Below are 14,568 nucleotides of genomic sequence, written 5' to 3'. Positions count from 1 at the left end.
AGATGGAAGGGCTCACGGAACACATTTTGTTAGCATTCCTTTTTCACAGGTAGGGAAACTGAGCTCCATAGTGTGGCAGTGAAATGTCCACTGTCACATGGTTTGTTAATGGCAGAGCCAGGAGTAAAACCCTGGTCTCCTCGTTGCCCACCTAGTTTCCACTGCAACCAGCTTCTTCCCTCATTTTAGGCTCCCACTGTCTGTGGGAGCTTTCTGAGCTGCACGGTTCTCTCCTGAGAATGGTGATCATAGTACTCAGTGCACAATGTTGTCATGGAGATTATATAAGAACAGAGGTAAAATGGATAACCCAGTTCCTGGCACATTGTAGGTGTTGTATAAGTGGTGCAATTACTACCTGTAATTATGCCCTTTCTTTATATTTTACTTTACAGTTGAAATACTCAATACATGGCTGACTTGGTACCAATTTTCCTTCCTACATACATGGCAGATGTTGATATCAATTAAGAAATTATTTTACACTAACCCTAGGTGTAACCTCAGAATTTGTCTCAACACAGAACTCTAGGCAACCACTACCTTTCAATCAGCGCATGAACTACAACCTATTTGCCACCAATACAGCAGGCCTGGTTAGGGCACAGTGCTTGTAGAATATGAACTGCCTTGATTCTAGATTCCTAACTTTTACCATGGACAAGAAATAGTAATATGTCAATAGATATAGTTATTAACAAAGAACTTGGAAGTCTGAAGTGCCAGCTGTGCTTCTTAAGTAGATAGGGTATGCTAATTTTATTTCCTAGGCTTTGGTTTCCCAAACTATAAAAGGGGAGATTTAGACTAGACTTGTCCATGGGTCCATATGGTAACCTGAGTGATTTTTATAAAAACATTTGTCGGTTAATGATACCACTCCATTAGGACAGTGTGGTTCAGTGTCAAGAATGCTTGGGTTGGAATGAGCAAACTCATAGTTTGTACTCATCCTTGATATTTGTAACATTAATTGCCTGACTCTCAATTTCTTATCCACAAAGTAGACCCCACTATTCCTATTCTGCCTTAGGACACGGGTGAAACATAAATGAGACCATGGATGTGAAAGTGCTTTGGAGACTGTGATATGCTAATATATTGGGGATGCAGGCATGGATATATAATGGGTAAGTGAAGTGTGTGGTTCCCCAACTGCATCAGCAGGGTCTGGGATGTAGGGCTGGCTTCATGAACACATGTTGGTATCTCCTTCATGCTTTGGCTGTAGGCTAAAACTGTCACATAATGCCTATGAGATTATAAGTGTTTTTTTCTAACTGGTTGGGTAAGCCTACACAAAACATGTCTCACTCTAAAATGAAAGACTCTAATCAAGTGACTGCTCAATTACCTTCTTGCTCCAATATGTTGAAAATGGATGATTTTAGCCTTGGAGTCTGGATCAGCCATGGTTAAGACTGTGGTCCCTTTCCTGCCTGACATATTACACAGAGCACCTGAAGAGGAAACTGAGCACATCATCCAGTTGGTTCACGCAGGGCCTGGGGTTTGCTCCAAGAAGTTGCAGTGAGAACCTCCTGGGTCTGCACAGGATCCCCACCTTCTTACCTAAGGCAATACAGAGGTTTGCTCTTTATAAGCTGGGTAGCCTTGGGCAATTAATTTTACTCTCTGAGCATAGTCATTGATAAAATGGGGACAACAAATCCCTAACTCACTTCTAATGAGAGGATTAAGTGAGGTAATGCCCACAGGGTGTACTTAGTTCAGGACTGGATTCATAGAAAGTACTAAATAAATAGTAGCAGTTGCTTATTTGTTTGATCAATATATTGTAGCTCCATGTGCTGTTTGTTCAAATCCCAGGATGAACACATCCAAAGTCCAGGGAATTGCAGGTTTTCCTGCTTTGGAGCATTTATTTACGTTGTTCATTTTGCCTAGAATGGTGGTCGGCAAACTCATTAGTCAACAGAGCCAAATATCAACAGTACAAAGATTGAAATTTATTTTGAGAGCCAAATTTTTTAAACTTAAACTTCTTCTAACGCCACTTCTTCAAAATAGACTCGCCCAGGCCGTGATATTTTGTGGTAGAGCCACACACAAGGGGCCAAAGAGCCGCATGTGGCTCTCGAGCCGCAGTTTGCCGACCACGGGCCTAGAATGTAATTAGCCTACCCCGGTCTGACCTGGTTTCATGATGTCTAGAAATTTTACAGGTCTATTGTGGTTTACAAACCCTACCCAATTGCCCTCAATACCTACAATCTCATGCTCTTTAATGAGAAGGATATTTTCCTGCAGTAGTGGTTTCCTTTTGTGAAAGTGCTTTGGACCAACGATTGTCCCTTCAAGATGGATGTACCTGAATCTCTCTGAGGGCCTACTGGTAAATGGAGCCTCCATCTACTGTTGTTTCCCTTGTATTTCAGATGCCTTGTTTCTTTTAATCTCATAATGATGCGATGAGATAGACATTATTCTCCTAGGAAATGGTGTCAGAGAGGCTAAGAACCACCAAATGATAAAGGATGGGGCCAGGTGCTGGACCTAGGTCTGGCTGACCCTAAGTCTTGTGTGCCTTAGCTCTCTGTTCCTTTGCCTTGCTTGTGGCATCCAGCCACATGACATCTCTACCACCTCCACTCCAATGTCTCATTTTCTCTCTTTTGTGACAGGTTTTAATAGACCACCTATTCCAGTAATTGTTCCCCATATACCATCTACTATTTATCAAGTCTCCAAGGAGGGGACACAAAGGGCATCAGGTTGGAATCTCAGCTACTCCTAATCAATTACAAGACTGTAAGGTCCTTGCAGGAGCAGCTTTTAGAGAACCTGGCACAGACTGGCATGTGTAAAGGGTCTAATTCAGTGCAAGAGCTTTGAAGTTTCCACCAATAAAGAAATGTAATTTCTCAGGGATCTGTAGAAAGCTGAGCCATGTTCTGAATTTCCCTGACTTACATTCAGTTAAGCAGTTGCCCTGGCTGCCTAAAAGCTCATGCTCTTTAATGAGAAGGATATTTTAAGGACAGTAGTTGTTCCCTTTTGTGAATGTGCCTTGGGACAAGGGGTGTCCCTACCCGGAAGAACTCCTTGGTGGATCCTGCTTCCAGTGTCCCGTACGCGATTTCTGTCTGCTTCGCTAGGTCCTCCGCACTCTCGATGGGCGACACCATCCTCTCCACGGTCAAGAAGGCAGCCAGGTTGGCTGTGTATGAGGAGATGATGATCAAAGTGAAGAACCACCAGACACCACCAACGATACGGCCAGACAGGGACCTGAAGGCCAAAGGGAGGAGGTGTCAGAAGCATAGACATCAGTTTCAGAGGCTATGTGGAGGGGCTGAGGGCCAGCCTGAGCCCCGTCAGCAGAGCTGTCAAGCCCTATTACACCCTTCTCCTTGGTCAGCAAGATGTGAGACTTTAAATGTCAGAGAGATCTCCTCTGCATTTTGTTCCTGATTGCAGATAAAGACCTGTGGGGTTGCTGTCCTTCAGGGGTGATAAAGCCCCTCAGGTATATATTCACACTCATTTTCACACATACATATATGTCAAGACACATGCCAGCAAAGACACAGATATATCAATACTTACCCCCCAAATCACAAATAACATGCAAACTTTCTGTTAAATGTGGTGACATACTAGTATACACCAAATGTTTGTGCATACATATATGAATATAAATGTATTTATACACAGGATGTGCATATTTGATTATGTCCAGAGATGTTTTCAGACTGCTTTTTTATTATTGGCTGGCAAAGGTCGCCAAAATGATGGACTAGAACAGTGGTTCTCAACCTTTCTAATTCCGCGACCCTTTAATACATTTCCTCATGTGGTGACCCCCAACCATAAAATTATTTTCGTTGCTACTTCATAACTGTAATTTTGCTACTGTTAATGAATCATAATGTAAATATCTGTTTTCCGATGGTCTTAGGCTCTACAGCAGCGGTTCTCAACCTGTGGGTCGCGACCCACAGGTTGAGAACCACTAGCAGGGTCGCCTAAGACCATCAGATATTTACATTACGATTCATAATAGTAGCAAAATTACAGTTATGAAGTAGCAACGAAAATAATTTTATGGTTGGGGGTCACCACAACATGAGGAACTGTATTAAAGGGTCGTAGCATTAGAAAGGTTAAGAACCACTGGACTAGAAGGGAAGGGATGATATATTGGAAATAAATGAGAACAACAGTACTCCAGCTACTTTGGAGAATGTCACTATTGAGTGGAGGCACATTTCCCCCCACTATTATAGAGTAAGAGAATTTGGCCAAAATAAAAGACAAAGGATATTTTGTTCTGGATCAAATAGCCAAAATGACAATTATATATAAGGTGCGAAGTTTATCCTCAATCTTTTTAGAATCCAGTTCTTCTCTCTTAATGCCTAAAACAATACTATGAGCTCCATGAGAGTAACAGAACCTTTTAGTTCTTTTTTGCAGTGCTGTATCTCCAGCACAGAGCACACAGTAGGCCTCAATAACAAGTGAATGCATAAATGCTGCTGCCCCTCTCCTAACCTGGCAGCTCTATTATCACTTGATTCTAGACACCAGGAATAGTTTTCAGGGCCAGGAGAATCCAAACCTGCTTAGGACCCAGGAGGTCTGGAGTCATGGCCTTGAACCAAGTCTTCAGGAAGCTACCTCCTCTTCAAACATTACAGAACTGAGAGACCCAGCTGAGGTGTCCCAAGTGGGGGATTATCTAGTGAAGTTCAAAGGCCTCCCAAGAAAGTTCCAAGCCTATGGCTTCTCCTTCCCTGTTCTCCTTTAATCAATAGGCATCTTCTAGGCGGTGAGACAACTTACCCTGTATGGTATTCCCCACATCCCCACTTACCTAATTAAGAGACCAAAGAAAGAATCTTGCTTAACAGCCAGCAAGTGTCATCCACGGAATACCTGGAGAGCTGGGGTAGAAGCTCTTCCAACTGGGACATGATTTCTGTGCTTCGTTTGCATCTGATCCACAAGATGAGAACTTGAGTAATTGACAACCCCCCACCCTCAGGTCAGATCTGGTACAGGCAAAGCTGGGCCTCCATTCAATAACTCTGCATTTTCCCAGCTCCACACCAGAGGCAGGTGTGTAGAGTTATTAGAGGCCAGTTCTGGGAATGAGAGCCTTTGCTTTTTCACTAAGCAGCCACATAACCTTGGCCGGTTGCCTGCCCATCTAGGTCTCAGTCTTCTTCCTCTGTATAATCAGTGAGACTAACCCTACCTCCTGTGAGAAATCTAAACTTTCAGAACTAGAAGGGCTCTTAGTCCATTCTTTTCCTTTAACTGACACAAGCTATTGGAATTAAAATGGTAGAGAGGAAAGCACTGTGAAAAGTACTATTGAAATATAAGACATTATTTTTATGATGATTATTCTCCCAGGGAAGCACAGGGCAAAGCAGTACTTTTCTTAGTAGGGAAAGGACAGCTGTGATCTGAATGCCTTGGAGGTCTGCCTAGTCACCTGAATTTTATTAGTCTCATAACTTGGCATAGCTATTCCTAAAACTCCCCAGGTAATTGAGGAATCCCTTATGTTTCTCCAGAATTGGCCACAATATAGATGGTTGTTGGACCCATTACTTGAATTTCATGTGTAGCCTTGTATATGGGAAAGGGATGAATAGCTGCATCTTGCAACTGAAAAAATAGCAGTGAAGAGATATAAAACAACTTTCTCAGGGTCACACAGTGAGGCGGTGGCAGAGCAGGGAGTAGGAGCCAGGACTTCATGTTTCCTGTCTCGCACTGTGTCTGCTACAGAACATTCCCTTCCTCACCAAGTTATGATTCATTCATGGATAGGCATGGACTTCTTCAACTCATGCCACCTCTGTGATGTTGCTTCACAGCCAACACTAACTTCTTGCAAAGCTCAGTGGAACCTTTGGGAACCATAGAAAGCAGTCTCACCACCAACATCTCCACAGACTTGGAAACCTGTTTGTATTTGTTTTTACCACTGCATAACAAATCACCACAAATGTAGAGGCTCCCTACAACACGCATTTATTATTTCATAGTTCTACAGGTCAGAGGTCTGGGTTAGGGTGTCTAGATTCTTTGCTCAGGGTCTCACCAGGCTGAAATCAAGATGATGTCTTGGAGTCCTTTTGCAAGTTCACTGGTTGTTTGCAGAATTCATCCTCTTGTGCTTGTGGAATTGAGGTCATAGTTTCCTTGCTGGCTGCTAGCCAGCAGCTGCTTTCAGCTTCTAGAGGCTGTCTGCATTCCTCATTACATGCCCCCTGCATCTTCAAGCCAGCAAGTGTGGTAAATCCCTCTTGTTCTTTGAATCTCTCTGAATTCCAGTAGCGGGAGAAAACTCTGCTTTTAAAGGGCTCATCTCATTGGGTCAGGCCCACCTGGATAATCTCTGTTAATCTTAAAGTCAACTGACTTGGGACTCTAGGTCTGTAAAATCTTTTCACAGCAGTACCTAGCTTAATATTTGAATATCCAAGAGACAGAATCTTTAGAAATCTGTGTACCATACTATTTATTCATTCATTTTACAAGCATTTCTTGTACTGCAGGCATTGTTGAGCATTTGGGAGATAAAAGTGATACAGCAAAGTCTCTCCCTTCCATGGAAAAAATGGGCAGTGTAACCTAGTGATTAAAACATAGGCTTTGGGGTCAGATACCCTGATTCTTTGTAAAGTGCTTAGCACAGTGTTTGGTGCATAGTAAGCACCAGTAAAGCAATCATCACTACCTTATAAAAATATCTTCAATGGTAATTATAGTCCTACTAGAGGCTCGGTGCATGAAAATTCATGCACTGGAGGGGGGGGTCCCTCAGCCCAGCCTGTCCCCTCTCACAGTGCGGGAGCCATCAGGGGCAGGAGGTGACCCGGTGATCAGGGGAAGGCGATGCCCCCATCACACCTCTGCTGCTGCTACTGCCAGCAGCGCAAGCCTCGGCCAGCCCTGGTTACCTGCGCCTCAGGCTGGCCCTGGGCTGCTGGGAAGCCGCCATCCGAGGCTTGCCTGCGCCTCAGGCTGGCCCTGGGCTGCTGGGAAGCCGCCATCCAAGGCTTGCCTGTGCCTCAGGCCGGCCCTGGGCAGCTGGGGGGCTGAGGGCACTGGGGGACAATGGAGGTAGGCTCGTGGAGCGGCCAGGCCCATCCTGGGCCCAGCCTTGTTGCGCGCCTGCCGCCCCGGTGGGGCTGAGGGGACTGGACACCACCATCTTGTGGCTGTGGTGCCACCATTTTTGAGGGCGTGGCAATCAATCAGCATATTCCCTCCTTATGGCTGTGGGCGCCACCATCTTTGAGGGTGGGACAGTCAATTAGCATATTCCCTTCTTATTGGCTGTGGGTGCCGCCATCTTTGTGACAGTGTGAGGGTCAATTAGCATATCCCCTCTTTATTAGATAGAATCTTAATTATGTGACAGGTAAGAAAGCAGTACTAATGGAACACAGAGGGCTTGCTAATCACCCTGCTGGCAGAGGGCAGGAAAAGTTACCAGAGGAGGAGAAACTTGTGCTAGGTTTTGAAGGCTGAGTAAAAGATTGCCAAACAGAATAGGTGTAAGAGTGGGAGAAGGTAGACAGAGGTAAAAAGGAGGAGGTGAGGAAGATATCTTCTCTGTAAACTTCCCACCCTTTGCCAGCAGAGCACTGAGCAACCCCTTCTGTTTTCCTATTACACCATGATCATTCTATTAAAAAATTAACCACTCTGCTGTAATGATTTAAGATGGTACTATGATTATTCCTTATGGTACTTATTGATTAATGATGATGATGATGGATTGATCTAAGGCAAAATCCACAGAAATTGGGAGGTCAGGCTGACTGAAGAGGTGTTGATATCAAAGTGATTTGGTAACCCATGGGAGCAGGGGCTGTGGGAGAGGATAATGCTCAAATGACAGTTCATGTGTGCCTTCTGGGTGAATTAATTCTGACATAGTCTTGGGACTTACTAGTAGATGCTGGCTGCAAGCTGTCTCTTCTTGCAAATGATGTTTTTGTCTTTGTTAATTAGAGGAAATTTGTTAACTACATGCATTTTGATAATAATTTTGATAACTAAATGTATCATTAAATGCATACTTGATGCTAATAGAAGATAGTAAGGATCTGATTGGACCATCCTCTGGGTTCTGACAGTTAGGCATTTCCTGTACTGGGCATGGATTAGGAATCACTCCTGGTCTTTAAATACATATTTCAAATCTCTCAGTTTGAAGTTGTTGCTCCAACTTCCAGGGGTTGGCAAACTTGCAAAAGGCCAGGTAATAAATCTTCCAGGCTTTGCAGGCCTTACAGTCTCTGTTCTACTACTTGTCCCTGCTATTGTAGTGTGAAACCAGCCATGGACCCTATGTGAACACATACACACAGCTGTGTTCCAATAAAACTTTAATTACAAAAACAGACAATAGACTGGATTTGGCCTGTGGGCCATAGTTTTGTGACTCCTGCCCTCAATTCTACTGTGAATCGCACTTTCGATTTAAGCTAACATGCAACAGTAGTCAAGAAATTTTTAAAACTCATTTATATAGTTATTAGTACCTTCACAAAAAAACCTGGATAAAATATTGCAATGATTTATTTGACAGTTACTTTTGGGTATCCTCAGGGAGAAAAAGTAGAGGGCATTGGTCAAGAGAATGGGCTTATGGGTCAGATAAAACATGATGGAGTCCTGCCTTGTCACTTATTGGTTGTGACTTTGGGAAAGTCACTAAATCTCTTTGTGCTTGTTTCTTGACAAAGTGGAGTAATATTACTCATTTAAAAGCTATTCTCAAGAATTAAACAAAAGAAATTACATATGAAGCATGTAGCACATGCCGACAGGGTGAGAGCATTTCAGGATGGAGGCATGCAGACAGTGCGAGGAGCAATGGTGCGGCTGCAGGTGGGGGAGCAGGCACTATGGCCAGGGCCTTCAGGAAAGCAGGTACTTGGGGTTGGTGTGGGAGTGGGAGGTTATTAGACAGTAGTCAACATTTGATCCCATCAACCTCCTCTCCAGGACATCTCTGATAAGGATGTGGGTTTGGACATTCCTTATTTCAAAAGCATGTCCTGTCATCCTCAAGAGGAAGGGGCCAGAAGGGAGACCTCCTGTGTGCCTCCATTTAGCTGAGCTCAAGAGGCCACAGAGCTCAACTTATTCCTTTTGTTATCTGCTTCAAATGGCTGTTTTAAAAAAAAGTAGTGGAAACAGAGGTGTGAAGCTCAGATGGCCTGCCTCTAAATTTCTGGGAGGAAAAAAGTCCATTTTGACTAATTACTGAGATGAGCTATGCTCAGAGAAGAGAGGTTCGTAGACCAGGGTAAACAGCTCTGACCAGCTGCAACAGTTCAACTGATGAGGCCACTTCAAGATGCTGTGTCTGGGTGGAAAATCATCTTATTTGTCACCAGCTGCAAATCACTCTGTGCTTCCCTGGTAGAGCTGGAGTGATTCATTTTAATTGCAGCAGGTGGAAGACCCTGGACTCTGATAGTGAGTCCAAGGGGTGGGGAGCTAGGGGCAGGACAACAAGGTCTAAGGAAGTCCTAGTCATTTGTAAGCAAGTGTACTGCTCTTGCATTTGCAGAGTTATGTTACAAAGAAGGATGGTCTTTTGTTCCTATTCCTTTTTTCCCCCTTTAACTAAGGTTATGACACTGAAAAAAAAGAATGCAGATCAATTCATTCATTTTTTAAAATTTACTAATTCTTTGGTTCACTCTCTAAGCTTTGGTTTCCACACATGAAAATGGAGATAATGAATTCCATCTCATGAGTTGTGAAAATTCAGTAAGTCATGACTGGCACTTAGTACAGGCACAGGAGAGCTCAAAATGTCACCTGTGGTGATGACGTCAATTTCTTTTGGAAACACTCTTCTTAACTTCTCAATTTCCTCCTGCCTTGCAGGTTCATCCTTCTTAGTCTTCTTTGCTGGTTCTTCCTTTCTGCTTAATCTCAAGCTCTTGTGTCCAGGACTCAGGCCTCAGCCCATCCCTGTCTACAATCTTTCCCTAGATGATCTGCTCCAGTCCCACAACCTTTAAAAGTAGATGCTGGCAACTCCCAAATTTAGATGTCCAGTCTTTGAACTATAAACATATGTATCCCACTGCCTGCTTGACACCCCAAACCTGAAATATCCAAAACAAAATTCTTAATGAGCTCCCACCCAAAAGCCCACATAAATACAAAATGACTTACTCTTCTCCATCTTCCCACCACTGTCCAGCCTGCTGTTCAAACCAAACACCAGAGAGACATTTCTGAATTGTCCCTTTCCCTCATCCTCACGTCCAGTCCATCAAATCCAATCATCTCCATCATCCCAAATAACATTCTAGATACTAGATATTAGTATCATATTTCCTTGCTGCTTCTTTTGTCCTTGTACAAACCACGTTCACACAATAGCCAGAGGGATATTTTAAAACTGTAAATAGGATCATGTTGTTCTCCAGCCCACTTAAAATCTGTCACACTTAGAAAATCAATTCAAATGCCCTACCAAGGTCAACCTGATATGACCCACCTCTAATCTCTTGTCCTGTATTTCCCACTCTGCCTATGTTCCAGCCTCATTAGCCTTCTTGCACTTCCAAGAACACTCCAAATTCTTTCCCAAGCATCACTTACCCACAGTTCCTAGACACAAAGGAATAGTTGGCACCATACTGGTGTTAAAAATGGGACTTTCTCCACATATATTTTTGGGTTTAAGTTCTTAGAAGAAGCCACTTTCTTTTTATAGCTAGGTGTCTACTGGCTAGCCCACAATTCCAAAACATATGGTTTCCTTGTATCCAGAGCCCTCCCCAGAGCTCCTACGATTTGCTGATCCACCAGCCGGTTTCAGAAGTGAGGTGGGCTCTAAGGGCCTGGGTCCCTGCCCCCGTGGGCATGTGAGAGCCTGGGTTGTCACCTGTGGTCCAACATAACTAGTATTTGAAGTCCTTAGAGTTGGCAGCATATTTAAATGTGGGATGTTGTGGGCTTTTAGAAAAAGAGACCCCAAACCGTCAGCAAATGGGAGATAAAATAACCATGCGTGCTTTAACTAATGTTTGGTTAGCTCCAGCACAAGACATGTATTAAAATGAGCTATTTTACTTAAAATAGCTAATTAAAATCTCCATTTACCAGGTAGTTTTTCATTCTACCCAGTTTCCTGCACACTCAGTCCCCCCTTCCACATATCTCCAACCAGGCTACCAGGGCAGCCCTGGAAGCAGAGAACTGTTTCTCTTCTTTGCCTCCTTCCTCCAGTCCCTCCCCCCACAATCATTTCATAAAAGAGACACTCAGCTCTTTCTGAGGCTGCTGTCTCTTCCATAACTGTATGATTTGGGACAAGTTATTTCATATCTCTGAGCCACAGTATCATCTATCTGTGAAATGGGGATAATAAGAACAACCTAAAACCATTACTGTGGGATGAACTGTATTGTGTTTAGCAGAATACATGAACTAGAGAAAATACCTGGTAGAAACAGCTGTTACTCTTCAGAAATGAAAGATGATGTGGAAAGTTTTCAGTACATTAAGTGAGAAAATGCAAGTTATAAAACAGACTATACTACATGACCCTATTTGAAAACACAAATTTGGCATAGATAAACGTCTGGAAGTATGTAAGCTAAGATATTATAGAAGTAATCTAGCTGGCTGGATTATGGGCTTTCTTTCTTTTCCATCTTCTATTTTTTTGATTTTCTAAATTAATACATATAATATTTATAATATGTAGAAAACCTAGAACATAATGGTTAAAATTATGGACTGTGGAATCCCGCAACCTGGGTTCAAACCCCAGCTTCTCTTACTGGCTGTGTGACCTTGGAAAAGTGGCTTAGACTCTCTAATTTTCAGCTCACTTATCTATAAAATGAAGATAATAGCAATACCTCCTCATACCAGCCATTAAGTATTATTGTTCTTTCATCACTAACTTGGTGAGTGGCAAGGAGTTAGGAAGAGGGAGGGAAAGGATTGGTGTAGACAGAGAAGTGAGGGAAAGTCTCTCTGAGATGAGAGGGTGATGTTTAAGCTTAGAGCTGAAGGTTGAGAATGATCTAGACATGTGAAGAATCTGGGGGAGCAACATTCTAGACAGAGGAAACAGTAAGAGCAAAGGTTCTGGGGGCAGGAAGAGGCTTTGTGTGTTCAAGGTCATTGATAGCATAAGGTGATTCTAGAGATTGAGGCAGGCACTAAATCAAGCAGAGTGTCTGAAGCCAGGGCATGAACCCTGGATTTAATGATCAAAATATAGCTCCAGTGCCACCTCCTCTGAGAAGCCTAACTGGCTGCTGCTTCCTACCTTATTGCTCTGCATTCACCTATTTTTCCCATCAGTACCTCTCCTTATTCTGCTGTTTTTCATGGTTACTACTACAGTAAATTATTATATCATTAAGGAATTTTAGATTTCTTCATAATTCCCTAGAACCTAATGCATTCTCCATATTTGTTGAGTAAGTATGAAACTCAATAAGTAAGCAATTTGCAATGCTTTTTTCCCTGAGCTTTCTATACAGGAAAATGTTTCCTAAGCTAATTATTAGCGAAAACATAATTGTATGAGGAATCATTTATTCTATGACTTAATAAACTGATTTCAAAAACTTTAACAGTACCCATTTTGAGACATTGGTATCTCAAATATAGCCATAATTCCTATATAGTCAGTTCCCTCAGAATCTTTGCTATGCAAAGTGGTTGTCATAGAGCAAATTATTGCATAAAGTTAAAAAAATAAGCTGTCTTTAAAAATATTGTAGCCCAGCTGGTGTAGTTCAGTGGTTGAGGATAGACCCATGAACCAAAGAGGTCACTGGTTCAATTCCTGATCAGTGCACATGCCTGGGTTGTGGGCTCATCGATGTTTCTATATTTTTAGCCCTCTCCCTTCCTCTCTCTAAAAATCAATAAAAACATATTTAAAATATTGTAAAAGACTGATGTCACAAGTTTAGTCAGAACTGTAAGGTGACTTGTGGGTATTGCTTTAAAATAGTAAGTTTGTGGTAATTTGTTAATGTAGCAATAGAAAACTAAAGTATGAGTGGAAATCACTGTATAATGTTCCTTTAAGCCATCTCTGACAGTTGAGGATGGCTGCAATAAATCCCTAACCCATTGTTCTGTTTTAGTCTGGTCCTCCACTTTTTCTGTTTATGTTTGCTGGATGAAGTCATTAGTTAGGAGTAAAGGCTTTGGTGTCAGGCTGCTTGGTCCTTCTGCCAAGAACTAGGGGGTGATTTTGGACAAGTTACTTAACCACACTAAGCCTTAGTTTCCTCACCTACAAAATGGGAAGTGGTAGGCAGAAAGTTGGTCCCCTGAAATCCATGCCTTAATCCCTAGAACCTGTGAATATGTTACATTACATGGAAAAAGAAACTTTTCAGATAGAATTAAGGACAGGGACCAGAACAGAGTGATTATCCAGTAGACTTTTTTCTAAAATGTGGAAGAAAGTTGGTCAATGAGATAAGACAGAAGAGCCGGGAGAGATTCAAAGTGTGAGAGGGACTTGGGCCTCTGTTTCTAGCTCTGAAGATAGAGGAAGAAGGCCATAGAGCCAAGGAATGAGAAAGCTGGGGAGAGCCCTTAGCTGAAAACTAGCAAGGAAACAAGGACCCGAGTCCTGTCACCATAGGAATTCAAATCTGCCAACAATCTGAATGCGAAAGAAAATGGATTCTTCCCGTGAACCCCCAGAAAGGAATATAGTACAGCCCTGTCACCACCTTTTAGGCCAGTAATACTCATATTGAACTTTTGACCCATAAAACTCTAACATAATAAATATGTGTTGCTTTAAGCTGCTAAGTTTTCTTATAGCAGCAATGGAAAACTAATACAGAGATGTTGTGAAGAATAAATACATGCAAATCATAGAGGACAGAGACTGGCATATAGTGAGTGCCTATTCCTTGGTACATTTTCTCACTGTTGTTTTTATTCGTCATTCACTGCTATGGCCACATTCACCTTCCCTGACCATTCAGATGCTTTCATTTGTGAACACCTCTTATCTTCTTGCTTCTCCATGTATATCCTTAGATATTCTTCCTAAATTCAAAGTTTATTTCAGATGACATCGTCTCCAAGATTTTCCCAACCCATTCAGCCTGGTGCAATATCTTCCAAGGCAGCACTTTCCCCCCCTTTACTAGGTATTTTATTTATTTAATCTCTAGGTTGTATGAGGGTTTCTTTTCTCTTTATTAAATTCTATGCCCGGTCAGTGTGGCTCAGTGGTTGATCCTCTATACTATTTTCTATGAACCAGGAGGTCACTATTCAATTCCTGGTCAGGGTACATGCCCAGGTCCCAGTGTGGGGCATGCAGGAGGCAACCAATCAATGATTCTCATCATTAATGTTTCTCTCTCTCTCTCTCTCTCTCTCTCTCTCTCTCTCTCTCTCTCTCTCGGAAATCAATAAAAATATCTTTTAAAAAATTCTATATGCTGTGATAACAAATGATTCCCAAATCTTTGCTTAAAACCATCAGGTATGTTTCTTTCTTTTTTAATATATTGTTTTGTTATAACAAGAACACTTAACATGAGA

At 42.4% G+C, this 14,568-nt stretch overlaps 1 protein-coding gene across 3 annotated transcripts in view; it reads right to left on the bottom strand.

Annotated features, from left to right (window-relative positions):
• Positions 1-14,568, bottom strand: part of GRIA1 (glutamate ionotropic receptor AMPA type subunit 1) — a 281,311-nt gene that overhangs the window by 35,999 nt on the left and 230,744 nt on the right. For all 3 annotated transcript variants that reach the window (XM_008152248.3, XM_008152247.3, XM_054717031.1), the window contains one exon: positions 3,054-3,252. In XM_008152248.3, the coding sequence (XP_008150470.1) occupies positions 3,054-3,252 (199 nt within the window). The remainder of the gene's footprint in view (positions 1-3,053; positions 3,253-14,568) is intronic.

The sequence above is a fragment of the Eptesicus fuscus genome, chromosome 6 (assembly GCF_027574615.1).
Source record: "Eptesicus fuscus isolate TK198812 chromosome 6, DD_ASM_mEF_20220401, whole genome shotgun sequence".
NCBI classification, from domain to species: domain Eukaryota; kingdom Metazoa; phylum Chordata; class Mammalia; order Chiroptera; family Vespertilionidae; genus Eptesicus; species Eptesicus fuscus.
Note: the sequence above shows the minus strand (reverse complement) of the source record. Positions and strands in the feature narration are given on the sequence as shown.